The 14,866-nt window shown below is 44.7% G+C and overlaps 1 protein-coding gene across 1 annotated transcript; it reads left to right on the top strand.

The window, feature by feature from the left end:
• LOC102186918 (histone H1.1) lies at positions 2,326–3,255 on the top strand. Its single transcript, XM_005696759.2, has one exon. It carries the CDS (start codon positions 2,356–2,358, stop codon positions 3,010–3,012), a length of 657 nt encoding a protein of 218 aa, XP_005696816.2. The 5' UTR covers positions 2,326–2,355; the 3' UTR covers positions 3,013–3,255.

Genomic DNA, 14,866 nt, shown 5'->3' with positions numbered 1-14,866 from the left:
GTAGTAATGTAGGTTTTCTTAGTCCCCTGAGTAGTGTGGGAATTGAGGGATGTACATTCCCTTGTCGGTAACCCGATATCGGGTTAGAAATTTCTAAAGCCATTTTACAAAAAAAGAGAGATCCCTCTGTAAAGCTTAAACTGACCGAGGAACTTCTTTGAAACCTACAAGATGTAACCACAAAAACAGCCAAAAAAAAAAAAAAAAGAACAATCACACTAGCTTTTCCAGAAGTATTTTCTGTAATAAGGCACTTTTTTCTTATACTCTGACTTTACGTTTGGAACTTTCTGAAACTAGTATTTTCTAAAGTCTAGAATACGCTAAGCCTGGTGCAATGCCGGGTAGACAACGGCGGGACAGCCACAAGGGATCAGAGGAACTTCCCCATGGGAAGCAGGCGATGGACTAAACTAAGTAAATAGATTATGGACCAAAACGAAGACAGTTTACTACTGCCAGTGACTGATTTTATTTTTTAAAAAGCCAAATGTGAACCGTTTATGAAAGCGGTAATCCAGATTCTACCTTTTGATTGGTAGAGTCCATTTTACTTGTTAGCCAGTAACAATGCACATATAGCATCCCTCATTTGCATGGAGCATTTCCCTTTCATTAGACACAGGCGGCACAAATCATTCTTTAAATAAGAAATTGTTGCGTGCAGCAGTTCCCTTTTAAAAACGTTTGATTAGATGCCACATTTATTAGTATAGGAAAAGCCTGTTTATGTCTTTCCAGAAATGCTCATTTATGAAACCTTCCTCTTGGAGGAAGATTGTATACCTGTGTTATAATTGTCCTTTAAGACGCCTAGCTCCAATTGTTATCTCTTCCAAGTTATTAGAAATTACATAATGGGTTTTGTAAATACAGACTCAAGAAAACGACAATTAAGAAAGGGTAAAGATGGGCGACTCTCATGTCTGGACGAACCAAGGAGCGCTCAGTCGTGTTCGACTATGCGACCCCACGGACTGTAGCCTGCCAGGGTCCTCTGTGCCTGGGATTCTCCAGGCAAGATTACTGGAGTGGGTTGCCATTCCCTGTGTCTGGAACCGTTTTATTATTGGCCAAAAGGCGGAAACGAGCTCTTAGATTTTTTGAGGGTTACTGGGGAAAATTCGGGTCACTGAGACCAGTGCGGACTTGTTTGAAAACCGCAGGCGTTGGCGAGGGAATGACTTGTCACTGCACTGCTTCATTCTCCCTACTGCTAGGAGATTGCCCAGAACAGTATTGTGAAAGGCGAGTTTTATTCTCTCAGCAGTTAGTCTGATTCGCATTGTGAAGTCGTTTTACCATTGTTGCTGCTTTTACAGCCACAAACAAGTTAAAGGGAGAGTGCCCTAAAATATTATCTTGGGGGTGTGTTCTCTCATTTTCATACTAAAGCAACTTTCCCCCCTGCTCCCACATCCTCCCTGTGTGCAATGCCAGTTTAGTCCACCCAGAGCTTACTTGATGTCTTTCGTGTGCTAGGTTTGCGGCTTGGTATATGTTATGAGGATGAAAGCGGATCCAAAATTTGTTACGTGCATTGGGCTGTGGATATAAGTCGCAATTACAGAAATTACGGGCTAAGCTTTCCACAGGTGCAGCTTGTCAATTGCAGTGTTAACCAATTCTTTTGTTTTCTACAATTCTTTGTCCCAAATAAACGCACCCTGGTTCAGACCAAGGGCACCCGGGTCTCAGGTCTTTGCCACACATACTCAGCGTTGCCAGGAAAGGAAGTGGCATTAATGAGAACTTTTCCCAAACCTGCAGACCAGGCCTACATACTCTCGCTTTCCTCTCTCCCTTTCATTCATTCAAGATATAACCTTTTGAATTGACCGCAGATTAGAAACTGATATCCCTTGGCAGTGCTTCCTAGAGGCGAGGTTTCAGGTGAAACTCCTTGGATTCTTACGCAATTGCCTTATTTGCAGCTCTTCCACCCCCAAAAGAAAAAAATACCAAACCAAAAAATACCCTGCATTTTTAACAAAAAAAAAAAAAAAAAAAAGTCGTACCCTCTGGTGCACCCTCATTTAAAAATGGCCCGGACCCTTCCCTGCGGAGTGGATTATTTCCGTCTCCACTGGGGGTGAGGGGTGAGGGGTGGAAAAGGATGCTGGCTGGGTGCCTCGGTGTAAGCGGTAGGAAAGCTGGACCATAGGCCCCAGCCGCTGGAGGCTGCGTTGCGAGACCCAGTCGGGAGGCCAGGGGTCGCTAGGGTGCCGAGGGCGGGCGCCAGGGCTCACCAATCACAGCGCGGCCCCGCCCTATAAATATCGCGCGCTGGAGCAACCCGCGTCTTACTGCCTCGTTGGTTCTAGCGGTTTAGTTATTTTTTTCCTTACTTCCGCCATGTCCGAAGTCGCGCTCCCTGCTCCAGCTGCTTCCACTGCCCCCGAGAAACCTTCAGCTGGTAAGAAGGCGAAGAAGCCTGCGAAGGCTGCAGCGGCCGCCAAGAAAAAACCAGCGGGCCCTTCAGTTTCGGAGCTGATTGTGCAAGCCGTTTCCTCCTCCAAGGAGCGCAGCGGTGTATCCCTGGCCGCGCTGAAGAAGGCGCTGTCGGCCGCTGGCTACGATGTAGAAAAGAACAACAGCCGCATCAAGCTGGGTCTTAAGAGCCTAGTGAGCAAAGGCACCCTGGTGCAGACCAAGGGCACCGGCGCTTCGGGTTCTTTCAAGCTCAACAAGAAAGTAGCCTCCGTGGATGCCAAGCCCAGCGCCACAAAGGTGGCAACGAAAACCAAGATAACAAGCGCTTCTAAGAAGCCCAAGAAGGCCACTGGGGCGGCTGCTGCCAAGAAAGTTGTCAAGACTCCAAAAAAGGCTAAAAAGCCTGTGTTGACAAAGAAGTCCTCAAAGAGTCCTAAGAAGCCTAAGGCTGTGAAGCCTAAAAAAGTAGCCAAGAGCCCTGCCAAAGCCAAGGCTGTGAAACCCAAAGGGGCCAAAGCGAAGGTAACCAAGCCAAAGACCGCTGCCAAACCCAAGAAGGCAGCACCCAAGAAGAAGTAAGAGTTCTGGTTGGAAGCTGCTTCCAATAAACCAACGGCTCTTTTAAGAGCCACCAACTTATTTCAGGGAAAGAGCTTTATTACCACACAACTTTTTTTTTTTTTTTTGCCCTCATGCAAATACAATGTGTGCAAGCCACTCTTAGCTCCACATCAGAATCTTTGAGGCTAAGTTAAACTCATGCTGTGGGGTTAGAAGCTGGTGTTTTGGGCCTCAAACTATTTCCCTAGTCCCATTTTAACCTGAAGCTTCCATTTGTAGTTGTATGTCAAACAAGCTGGGACATAGGTTCTTGGGCCACACTGCTGTCGCTAAGTTGGCTTTGGCTCTGAAATGCTTTTAAGGTGACCTTGGGAACGACGGTGATCCGCCGGCTGACCGGCGCTCAGATTGGTGTCTTCGAGTTCACCGGGTAGGCCTCGCAAGCCTCAGGCTGCGCCATCGAGGCTCAGTTGACTTACCCGGGGACCATTTGTAGGTTGTCAGCTAGTTTCCCGCCAGGCTCAGGAGAACTTCGCTGACCTGGAATTTGAGAGCTAAAGCCCAAAAGCTCTTACGGATTTCTTTGTTCCTGGAGTCGGAACTGCCCAGACTGGATAATATTTGAAATTTCCACTCTGTGCCTGCTGCTGCTAAATCGCTTCAGTCTATCCGACTCTGCGACCCATAGACGGCAGCCCACCAGGCTCTCCAGTCCCTGGGATTCTCCAGGCAAGAACACTGGAGTAGGTTGCCATTTCCTTCTCCAATGCATGAAGGTGAAAAGTTAAAGTGAAGACGCTTAGTCATGTCTGATTCCTTACGACCCTGGTGGCTCAGAGGTTAAAGCGTCTGGCTGGAATGCGGGAAACCCGGGTTCGATCCCTAGATCGGGACGATCCCCTGGAGAAGGAAATGGCACCCCACTCCAGTACTCTTGCCTGGAGAATCCCACGGAGGGAGGAGCCTGGTAGGCTACAGCCCATGGGGTTGCAAAGAGTCGGACACGACTGAGCGACTTCACTGCACTTTAGAAAGAGATTTGCAGCTACAGGGGGCCTTCCTAAAGACAACAAGCTGATACTTCTAGAATTCAAGTGAAACAAAGGTGATATTAAAATGTCAGGGTGCAGGACTTCAAGAGCACCTTCAAGAGGACGCCCAAAGGGATGTATTCACCTAGAACAAGGAGAGAAGAAATTATGGAATGAGGATCTTGTGTGTTCCCAGAGTTGTCCAGCAGAGGGAGGCCTCTGGCTGATGGCAGGCTGACAACAGAGACAGTGGAAATTGGAGGCCTTTAATAACCATCATGTTCCCTACTTCTAAGTGACTAGAAACAGGGTTACCCATTAACAAAAAAAATTTTTTTTACTAGGACAAAAAGAACTATATTTACTTTTGTATCAAATTTATTTAACATTTTCTATCAAATCCTAATTTAAAAAAACTTTAAATGTGTTATTACACTTGTTATCAGATAGGACACATTTAAGTTTCAACTGATTTGAAGGTTTGTAACTTAGACAGCATATTAAAAAGCAAGAGACATCACTTTGCCTGGAATGGTCCATCTAGTCAAGGTTATGCTTTTCCAGTAGTCATTTATGGATGTGAGAGTTGGACTATAAAGAAAGCTGAGCACCGAAGAATTGATGCTTTTGAACTGTGGTGTTGGAGAAGACTCTTGAGAGTTCCTTGGAATGCAAGGAGATACGACCAGTCCATCCTAAAGGAAATTAGTCCTGAATATACATTGGAAGGACTGATGTTGAAGCTGAAACTCCAATACTTTGGCCACCTGATGCAAAGAGCTGACTCATTTGAAAAGCCCCTGATGCTGGGAAAGATTGAAGGTGGAAGGAGAAAGGGATGACAGAGGATGAGACAGTTGCATGACATTACCGACTCAATGGACATGAGTGTGAGTAAACTCCAGGAGTTGGTGATGGACAGGGAGGCCTGGCGTGCTGCAGTCCATGGGGTCACAGAGGTGGACATGACTAAGCAACTGAACTGAACATATAGTTTGGATTATTGCATGAATTACAAAGGTGATGGCTAGTAGAAAGCATACTAATCATGTTTCTCTTTCAGCTATAAAACAAAACCCAGTTAAGGCCAAAACTTCTTATTTTATCTCCCATATTTCAGCAAGACATAATACATAAATCTGACTGCATGTTGGTGGAGTTCCTACCCATGGCTTTGGTTTTCTCTATAAAAAGGGCAAAAGTCCTGGGTAAAAGCAAGGTCTGATATGGTGGCAAAACAGAAATGAGGAGGGAGGAGAAATCTCCGCCAAGGCGGAGCATGGGGAGGGGATTGGCTCCCAAACCCAGCAGAAATTCCAGGAGAGACCTCCTCAAAAAGCAACCTTCATCGGAGAAGGCCTGAGCCCTGCAGGAAGGGATGCAGACAGAATTTCCTTCCCACACCTCATGGACCCACAGGCACTGTGTATGTACTGTGATGTATGTATCAGGGATGTCATCCTTTGATCCTGGGGTCCCAGTGGAGAGGATAACAAGCAGACTGTGGGGAGGATCATAACCAGGAGGTGACAATTTGGAAAGTAACCAGAAAGGAATAGGATGGGGATGTAAAGCTTCATCCAATTATCTGGTCTTAAGATTTCCAGAGAAATGGGTCTCAGTGGTCCCAGATGTTTCTGGGAGACCTCTGCCCAGTCATCACACAACTTTCACCCTGCAACTGTATCACTCCCTACTTCCCTTGCTTTAGCTTTTATCTGTCCAAATAGTAATCATACAGTCATAGAGCTTTGGATATGGACATTTAAAGCTCCTTAAAGACAATGCCTTCCAACCCTTCCTGCAGGAGATAAGAAAATACAATAAAATTAACTCATACAAGATGCCCAGATAGTTAATAGCAGCTAGTAAACACAGAATAACTATAAAATTTGACATGTTTATAAGGTTTACATTATAATTTTTAAGCACTGCTTATTGTGTTTGCCTAATAACCACAGGGTACAATAATATTTGATGTGATCTGTTGCTCACTCAATCATGTCCAACTCTTTGCAATCCCATGAATTGTAGCCCACCAGGCTCCTCTGTCCATTGGTATTCTCCAGGCAATAATACTGGAGTAGGTTGCAATTCCCTTCTCCGGGGGATCTTCTCGATCCAGGGATCGAACCTGAGTCTCCTGTACTTCAGGCAGATTCTTTACCATCTGAGCCACAGGGGCCCTTACAATATTTATATATCTTATTATGTGTAACATAGACTTGTAGAAGGTGTATCTGTCACAACTCCGTTCTTTGCTTAGGGCTCCAGGTGCATCATATTATGCACAGCTGCCTAAGGATTTATGCTTATAACATTAAAAAAAAAAATACAGAAGACATATGTGGACAGATATGGCAGGATGGGAGGGAGAGGCGGGAAAGGCAATGGGAAGGAGATGGGAGAGGGCAAACTGATACGGGTGGGGACAACTCCTGAAGTATAGGAAGAGATTCCACACAACTAAAGCCCATGGGAGTCTGATGACATTAATGTGTAAATGGAATGAGTCCTAAGGCAATGGGGAGTGGTAGGGCCAAGGGGACACCAGAGAGCACATACATTCTATATCCAACTACAAGGTATCTGTCCTCCTTCCCAGTCCCCTACCCCTCTATATACTACCAACTAGGCAAGTTCTCAATTCTTGGTAGAAGGCATAACCATTAAAGGTCTTAGACTAGAGAATCATTCACTCATTCAACAAATATTTATCTATTTATTTACTTATTTATTTATTGGCTTGCTGGATCTTAGTTCTCTGACCAGGGATCTAACCCAGGCCCAAGGTAGTGAAAGCATAGAGTCCTAACCACTGGATCACTAGGGAATTCCCTCAACAAATATTTACTGTATATCTACTATGAACTAAGTACTGTAACAGGTACAAAAACAAACACTCTTATTCTCTATAAAACTTAATTTCTTCATTAGTAAAATGTAGATGTTAATGCCTGATTTACCCATCATTCTAAGCCCAACCCTTTGCGACAAGAGTAAGTAACCTAAAGTGTTTTTTTTATCAATTTCTCTAAATAGTCCTTCCGGTCTCTGGTGGATGCTGGTATGCCCCAAAGACCCATCCTGATGCCAATGCTCACCTCTGCACCACTGCTCTGCATTTCTACAAGGTCTCCCTTACCCTGTGGAGTCTTACAGCTCTCAGCCTGCTCTCCTGGTCCTGATCTGCTTTGCCTTGCATATACATAAAGAACTTTTCCCTGGTGGCTCAGGCAGTAAAGAATCTGCCTGCAATGCAGGAGACCCAGGTTTGATCCCTGGATCAGGAAGATCCCCCGGAGAAGAGAATGGCTATCCACTCCAGTATACTTGCCTGGAGAATTCCAATGGACAGAGAAGCCTGGCTGGCTACACTCCACGGGGTCACAAAGTGTCAGATATGACAGAGTAACTTTCATTTCACTTTCATGACCAAGATATTATGGGAAATCTAGAATTTTTCCTCAACCACACTGAGTGCTGGGAGAATAAAAGAAGATACAACTGGAACTTAAAAGTGGGCATTAAAGAAGACTTCTCTCCAAATCCCTTGGGGGTGACTGTTCTCCAGTGGTGATGCAAAGGTAGCTCCTTCCAGTCTGTGGCTTGTCTCTCTTCAGGTCATGGCTCCAAGGATGCACTGGGGATAGTCTCTGACCCATGGACTCTAAAGAGAAAAAAGATGGAGAACTGTAACTGGCAGTTCTGAAGGCATACACACCACTTTTGCCTACCTTCTACAAACTACTATTCAGTCATTTGACGAGAAGGGCCTAGCAGGAGTCTAACTTTGAATCCAGGAAGAAGAGGAAAGGGACCGTGCTTAACAAAAGTTAAAAAAATCTCTGACACAGGTGCTTTGCTGATTCTCATTGTCTGGCTGTGACCCTTCTCCTCATCCTGCCACATCACAGAGGCCAGCATCAGTTGGTTGGTTTTGAGATATTAAGAAACTAATGAACCAGTGCAGCACCTCAAACACAGAGTCTACTGATAAAAAGATGTATAAGCCAAATGATTCTGATGATTATGGATCATGTCAATAATAAGAGGTAGTAGCTGAGGTACTTTTTATTTTGATCTTTAGTTTCGATTTCATTGAAATCCCCTTTATACAGTAAACTACACAGAATTCAAATGTACAGCTTGATGAGTTTTGACAAATGTACATTTGCATTTACCACCATCCTAATCAAGGCTTAAAATCGTCAAGATGTTCTCTCCAAGTTGATATATAGCCCAGGGAATTGCCTACAAAGAGGCACAGGGGAACTATCTAAGTTGATGGAAATATTCTGTGTCTTGATTAAGGTGGTAACCACACATACTGGTCTATAACTCATTGACATATAATTAATACAGGTGCATTTTATTGTGTATAAGTTATCCTTCAATAAAGTTGATTTTTTATATTATTGGCTGGAATGGGGGTGACAATTATTTTTAGGATAATTAAGCACAATATAACATTAAGAATTGTATAATCAACTCATTATTATATATTAAAAAAGGGGATAAACACTGGCATGATCAATTAAAATTAAAAACAACCTCTAAATTTTATTTTAGCCTATGGTTTTAAAAGCTGCCCTCCTTAACAAAAGCTACCCTTCAACTTTCCAAGTTGCATTATTCTGGTTGTTTCACATTGTCCTCATTTATCAGCTTATCTATCAAGGAAAAGCTATCAGATAAACTCATTCATGAATATGGGGATATAAACATATGTTAAACTTTAGTGAACACTTTAATTTCAAAAGAAAATACTGGCTAGACGAAACTAAAAAGATCAATACTTAATGGTAAGACTACACTTACTGAAACAAGTAAATGGGAAGAGCTGGAGAACAGGCCCTTTCTAGATTCTCCCTTCTCTCCCTCCCCACCCCAGCACATACCCTGGGCCTTCATACAAATGGGATCTCCAACTCGAACCACCTGGACTAAATTAGGGTTCCTGATGAGCAGCTAGAGTTAGCTCTCTCTAGAGTTAGTTGATCATTGTATCTGATTCTTTGCAACCCCACAGACTGTAGCCCACCAGGCTCCTCTATCCATGGGATACTCCAGGCAAGAATACTGGAGTGGAGTGGGTTGACATTCCCTTCTCCAGAGGATCTTCCTGACTCAGGGATTAAACCCAGGTCTCCTGCATTGCAGGCAGATTCTTTACCATCTGAGTCACCAGGGAAACCCTGAGGTTAAGGACAATGCTACTTGAATCCTAGGTGACATCATATTGGCAGCACTTATTAAGAGTAACTGTTGGAATCTGAAAGTCTACCACTGGGCGTACTTTGGCCACCTCATGTGAAGAGTTGACTCATTGGAAAAGACTTTGATGCTGGGAGGGATTGGGGGCAGAAGAAGGGGACTACCAAGGATGAGATGGCTGGATGGCATCACTGACTCGATGGACGTGAGTCTGAGTGATCACCGGGAGTTGCTGATGGACAGGGAGGCTTGGTGTGCTGCGATTCATGGGGTCGCAAAGAGTCAGACACGACTGAGCAACTGAAGTGAACCACTGGGAGGGTGAAAAGGTAAACTGGATGGGAGGGAGGAGAGGAAGAGATGCACACACCTGAGGGAGGAGCACTAGGATTAGATAGGATTTAGAAAAATTAGACACACAATAACAAGGAAAGGTCTTACTACACACATGTTGAAAGGTCTTTGGGAAACATCTTAGAAACAGCATGAGATCACAGTAGCAAAGTCTGCCAGTTCTCCACACTGTGGAAGTATACAACCTAAATGTTCTTCAACAGAGAGACACTGGAGCACATTATGATTTATTCTTTCAATGGGGTGGACTACACTGTGTGCCTCTACATAGATAAAATCAATACCACGTGGGGAAAAAAGCAAGGGACAGAAGTTTAGATATAAAAGGTCAGTGCAGCAAGACAGCATTTAATATTGCTTTAGTGAAAGTGAAAGTCACTCAATCGTGTGACTCTTTGCGACCCCATGGACTTCTGTGGAATTCTCCAGGCCAGAATACTGGAGTGGGCAGCCTTTCCCTTCTCGAGAGGATCTTCACAATCCAGGGATCGAACCCAGGTCTCCCGAATTGTAGGCAGATTCTTTACCAGCTGAGTCACAAGGGAACACCCAAGGACACCAGGGAGTGCTGGATATTGCTTTGCTTGACCTTAAAAATTCATGGAAATTATGTCATATCCATCTAATCTTACGGAAAATACTTTTCGATATTTTTAACAAAAGCAGTTACTGGGAGAATAGAACCTATCTTCAGAAGCATGGATACCCCTAAGAGAGATAGGTGGTGTTCTTCCCTCAGCGTGTCACCTTTTTATTTCTCTAAAAACAATCTGAAGCAGTAAGTCAAATGTTAGCTTTTAAAAATCTGGGGGTTGGATACTCAGATTTCCACTACTTATTTTTTGTACTTTTCTATTTGAAGTCTTTCACAGGAAAACAAAACAAAACAGTAACTACAAAGCGCGGCTAGAAGGAACTGCAGGTTCATGGACTCCACACCAGCCTCACCCTCGCCCTCCTGCCACCCCACCCTAGGACTGTCTTTACTCACCCTGCCTCTTTTCTTGCTGGCAGACCTGGGGTCTCCATCTTCGTCACCTGAAGAGTCCACCTGGATCAGCTCCTTTCCCAGAGTTCTCGCTCTCAGAGAGAAATGAAAAAAGAATCAGCAGAGATCCCCAAGATGCTTGCTGCGTTCCAGCCTCAGACCCTCACTTGGACCAGGGACGCGGAGTGAACTCTCAGGTGAAAGGATACTGGGTCTGCGCCAAGAATGCTGGCCAATCAGAGAAGCCGAGAAACAAGTTATGCATGAGGTACACGTCGAGCTTGTAAAGGCAGTAGCAGGGGGAGCGGGGACGGTAACTGTACTCGCGGCGGCAGGGGCGGGGCCAGCTTTGTGGGCGGGGCTTCTGCGGTGAGCGAAGGTCGGGACCCCACGCGGCGCGCGGGCCCTGGCTCCGAGCTGCGTTGCTTAAAGCTGGTGACGCTGGAATCCGCCCTCGCGAGATTTCCTCGCCTTAGGTCTGTGGCAGACGCGACTCGATGGATTTGTCTTCACAGCGGCTGCTTACTTGCTGCTCTCTGCGCGCACGTCTCGTGAACAACCGAATTTCGGGTGTAAGACTCACAAATGAGGAAAGACGAGTCTCGTCCTTACCAACAAACAAAACATGAAAAACAGCTTTTAAAGAAATGAACTCGTGACCTTGTTCTTTCAGAACTTACCTGAAATACGTCACGGACAGTGGCAGGGAAAGGATATGCAACTTAAACCCCTCTCCTCTCCTCATCCTCATAGAACAGCCCCCACCAGTTCGCGGAATTCGCGGAGTCCTGGACTCCATACAGCGCCGGCCACCAGAAAATGTGAAACGGAGGCGGCAGCGAAAGGGCAACCCCTCACGGGTCCTGCTGCCCGCCCTGCTTTAGCTGTGGGGGGAGGACACACATGGCCCGAGTTGGGGCGAGACCTTGAACCCCTCCTTCCTCCCAAGACCCGCATCTGGAGAGAAATGACAGTGCTCCGTGGATTTGGGGGAAGTGGTGAAGTCATCTGTGGCTCATCTGGGGGTATGGTGAGCCTGCGTAAGGCCAAAGAAGTGATGCCTGACCACACCCCCAGGGGAGAAGACTCTTCCGTGTTACCCGCAGAATCTCAGAATGTCAGACCTCTGCCTGAGCTCCCCTCCGTTATATCTACATCCCTTTTTAATTTGGGGCACACCAGGCTTCCCTAAATTATTTAAAATATCTCTAGGAATTTGCTTCAACGGTTGAGAACCACATAAGTGGGCTGAGTCCCACACAGTAGTGAATGTTCTTTGTCGATCTCTCTAGTTAATATTTTTGAAGCAGCGGAAGGCCCAGAGAAATAATTGAATTACCCAGGATGCCACAAAGATTAAGTGATGGTGGCCCAAGAATTCCTCTTCAGCAAGTCTTAAAAGTATGAAAGGGCTTTGCAATCATTATATAAAAAACAAAAACGCCTATCTATTTTGTTGTATAGCTAGTGCTTTGTGCCTGAGCATTTCTCACTACAACCTGGGATTATTGCCCACTATTACACTTGAGGAGGTGGAGACCCAGAGAGGTAGTGTCACTTGTTCATTAAAACCAGAAATTGGACTGGACCCTAGGAAAGTGGATCATTTTATTTTTAAACTTTACCTAATATCTTTAATGGATCCAGGATGTCCAGCAAACTAAAGCAGGAATTCAGGAGTGGCATCAAGATTGAAAAAAAAAGAAAAAATTCAGTCCCATCCTCAGAGAATTTAGGTCTTGGAGAAAAGGGACAGATGGCTAAGATAAAAGACATGGGAAGGAGAGGGAGCTTTGAAGATTGGAGGCCCTGCCTGTGGACTACAGTGTTGAGGCAACACCTAGTTCTTGGAACATCACAGATTGGATCGTTTTTACTTGGAAAAAATGGGGAAATCAGGATAAACTCAGAGAGGAGATTAGCATAGTCTATGGTCCACAAGCTCATTAATATTCTAATCAAGCACCTTCTTGAACAACAATCACTTTGTCTTCCTTAGTCCTGGTGAAGAAGGGACGATTTGGGGTGAAGTGCCTAGGTGTGGAGCTTCCTCCGTTTTCAATCCCTGCTGCTGCATAAACACTTGTTCCCTCCCTGCTGCTGCTGCTGCTGCTAAGTCACTTCAGTCGTGTCCGACTCTGTGCGACCCCATAGACGGCAGCCTACCAGGCTCCCCTGTCCCTGGGATTCTTCAGGCAAGAACACTGGAGTGGGTTGCCATTTCCTTCTCCAATGCATGAAAGTAAAAAGCGAAAGTGAAGTCGCTCAGTAGTGTCTGACTCTTTGCGACCCCATGGACTGCAGCCTACCAGGCTCCTCCATCCATGGGATTTTCCAGGCAAGAGTACTGGAGTGGGGTGCCATCGCCTTCTCCGTGTTCCCTCCCTGAGAGTCCCAAAAAACTAGTGCAGAGATTCCACTTCAGGCTGGTAGCGTGCGTGAGCAAGGTTGAGAGAGAAGGATGTGAGGATCAGTTCTCACAGAATCCGAGGCACTGAGGCTGTTTGTGTGGATGAAGAAAGTGTAATTACTGACAGCACTGGGAGCTCTAATAAATCTTGTTTGTGGAAAGAAACAGGGACTGGGTCTGTTGAGGGCTAGGGACTCAGAATGTCTCTGTATCTCTGTCCATCCTTAATTTAGATTTTGAGACTATGCATCAAGTTTCTTAGGATAAATTGCAAAAATTTCCTAAATTTATCTTATCCGCTTGCTCTTTGCAATGTGACTTTGTAGCTTCTCCTTCCATCAAGAACTGGAGTTTAATTTTTTCTCTGTCTCTTGAATCTGGGTTTGACCAAGTGATTTAACAAATGTGACCCAAGCAGATGGTTGAAAATAGCCTGGCATAGTGCAGCTTGTACACATCTTGATTCTCTCACAACCCTGAAACTCCCATATTATGAAAGACATTGAGCTCATTGGTTGGAGGTTAAAGCGCCCAAGTCAATAGCCTTCCAATTGCCAGACTTGCAGGTGAGGCTATCCCATATCACCCGATACCAGTCAACATTCCAGCTGATGGAAACACCTGAGAAGACCCAGCAGAATTTAACCCTGACTACGAGAACCACTGGCTGAGCTACAGAATTGTAAGTGAACAAATGGTAGTGGTTTGTTCGGGTGGTTTGATACTCATCAAAAATTGGCACATGCTTAGTGAATGGCCATGAATTAGTCTTCTAGAACAGTGTCAATTCTGCCTGTCCTTCAAGAGAAGCAACCCATGCTCTGTACCAAATCCTAGATATATCCAGATCCTTGTTCTCTCCCCCTCTCCCTTCCATTTTGTCCATTTTTATATCCTTCCCTTTCCTACATTAGGAAACAGAAATGAGGATTAATGAAGCGGTCTAGGCTCCAGTGATGTTTTCACTTAGCAGTCTCGATTCCCATCTCCTCAGAAAGATTCTCCAGTCTGATTCCCCAGCCCATGGTTTTCCACATTATCAAAGTCCCTCCAGGTTCCCAGCTCTTAGAGGGTTTGACTGATGACAGTGAGAGTTGTGGAAACATAGAGGCAGGTCTGGGAAGAGGAAGAAAGGGAAGGAGGGAGATAAGAATATATCAGTAGTATTTTAAACAAATGTTCATATACTGTGATTCGGAAATTCTTTTTCAAAAACGCACCTGAGAAAAACAAGATAAGTGAAAACCTACTTACATACATTGACGTTCATTTCAATATTAGTTAAATTGAAACAGACAACTGAGTGTATGTGCGATTATAAGATCACTAGTCATTTAAAACCACATCTTAACATAATGTTTAATGCCATGGGGAAAAGGAGGAAAAAAAAGTCAAGATCAAACATACATATGGGGAAGGTGATTTGGAGTGTGCGTTGCTTAGAACTTAGAGTATTATTACTGTATTTTACAGTATTCCATAAAATATATGTTAATTTAATCATTTAATATCTAAAGCTATTTCCATATTTATATATTGAAAAAGGAAAAGAGAGGGGGAGATAGCAGTAGTTGCTGTCTCTGAAAATTTATTTTTTAAAATATTTATTTATTTATTTGGCCGCACCAGGTCTTAATTGTGGCACATGGGATCTTTGTTGTGGCATGTGGAATCTTTAGTTGCAGCATTCTTCATTGTCGCATATGGGATCTGGTTCCCTAAACAGGGATCAATTCTGGTTCCCTGAATGGTAAGCATGGAGTCTTAGCCACTGGACCACAGGGAAGTCCCATGTCACTGAAACGTTGAGCTGAGACCTGGATGTAAGAGAAGGTGGTAACTAGGATGCAGGGTGCTGGAATAGGGGGGCTG

This window comes from Capra hircus, chromosome 23 (assembly GCF_001704415.2).
Source record: "Capra hircus breed San Clemente chromosome 23, ASM170441v1, whole genome shotgun sequence".
Lineage (NCBI taxonomy): Eukaryota > Metazoa > Chordata > Mammalia > Artiodactyla > Bovidae > Capra > Capra hircus.
Note: the sequence above shows the minus strand (reverse complement) of the source record. Positions and strands in the feature narration are given on the sequence as shown.

Excerpts from the sequence above, each read along its gene's own strand:
- LOC102186918 (XM_005696759.2), top strand. The coding sequence starts at position 2,356 with ATGTCCGAAGTCGCGCTCCCTGCTCCAGCTGCTTCCACTGCCCCCGAG.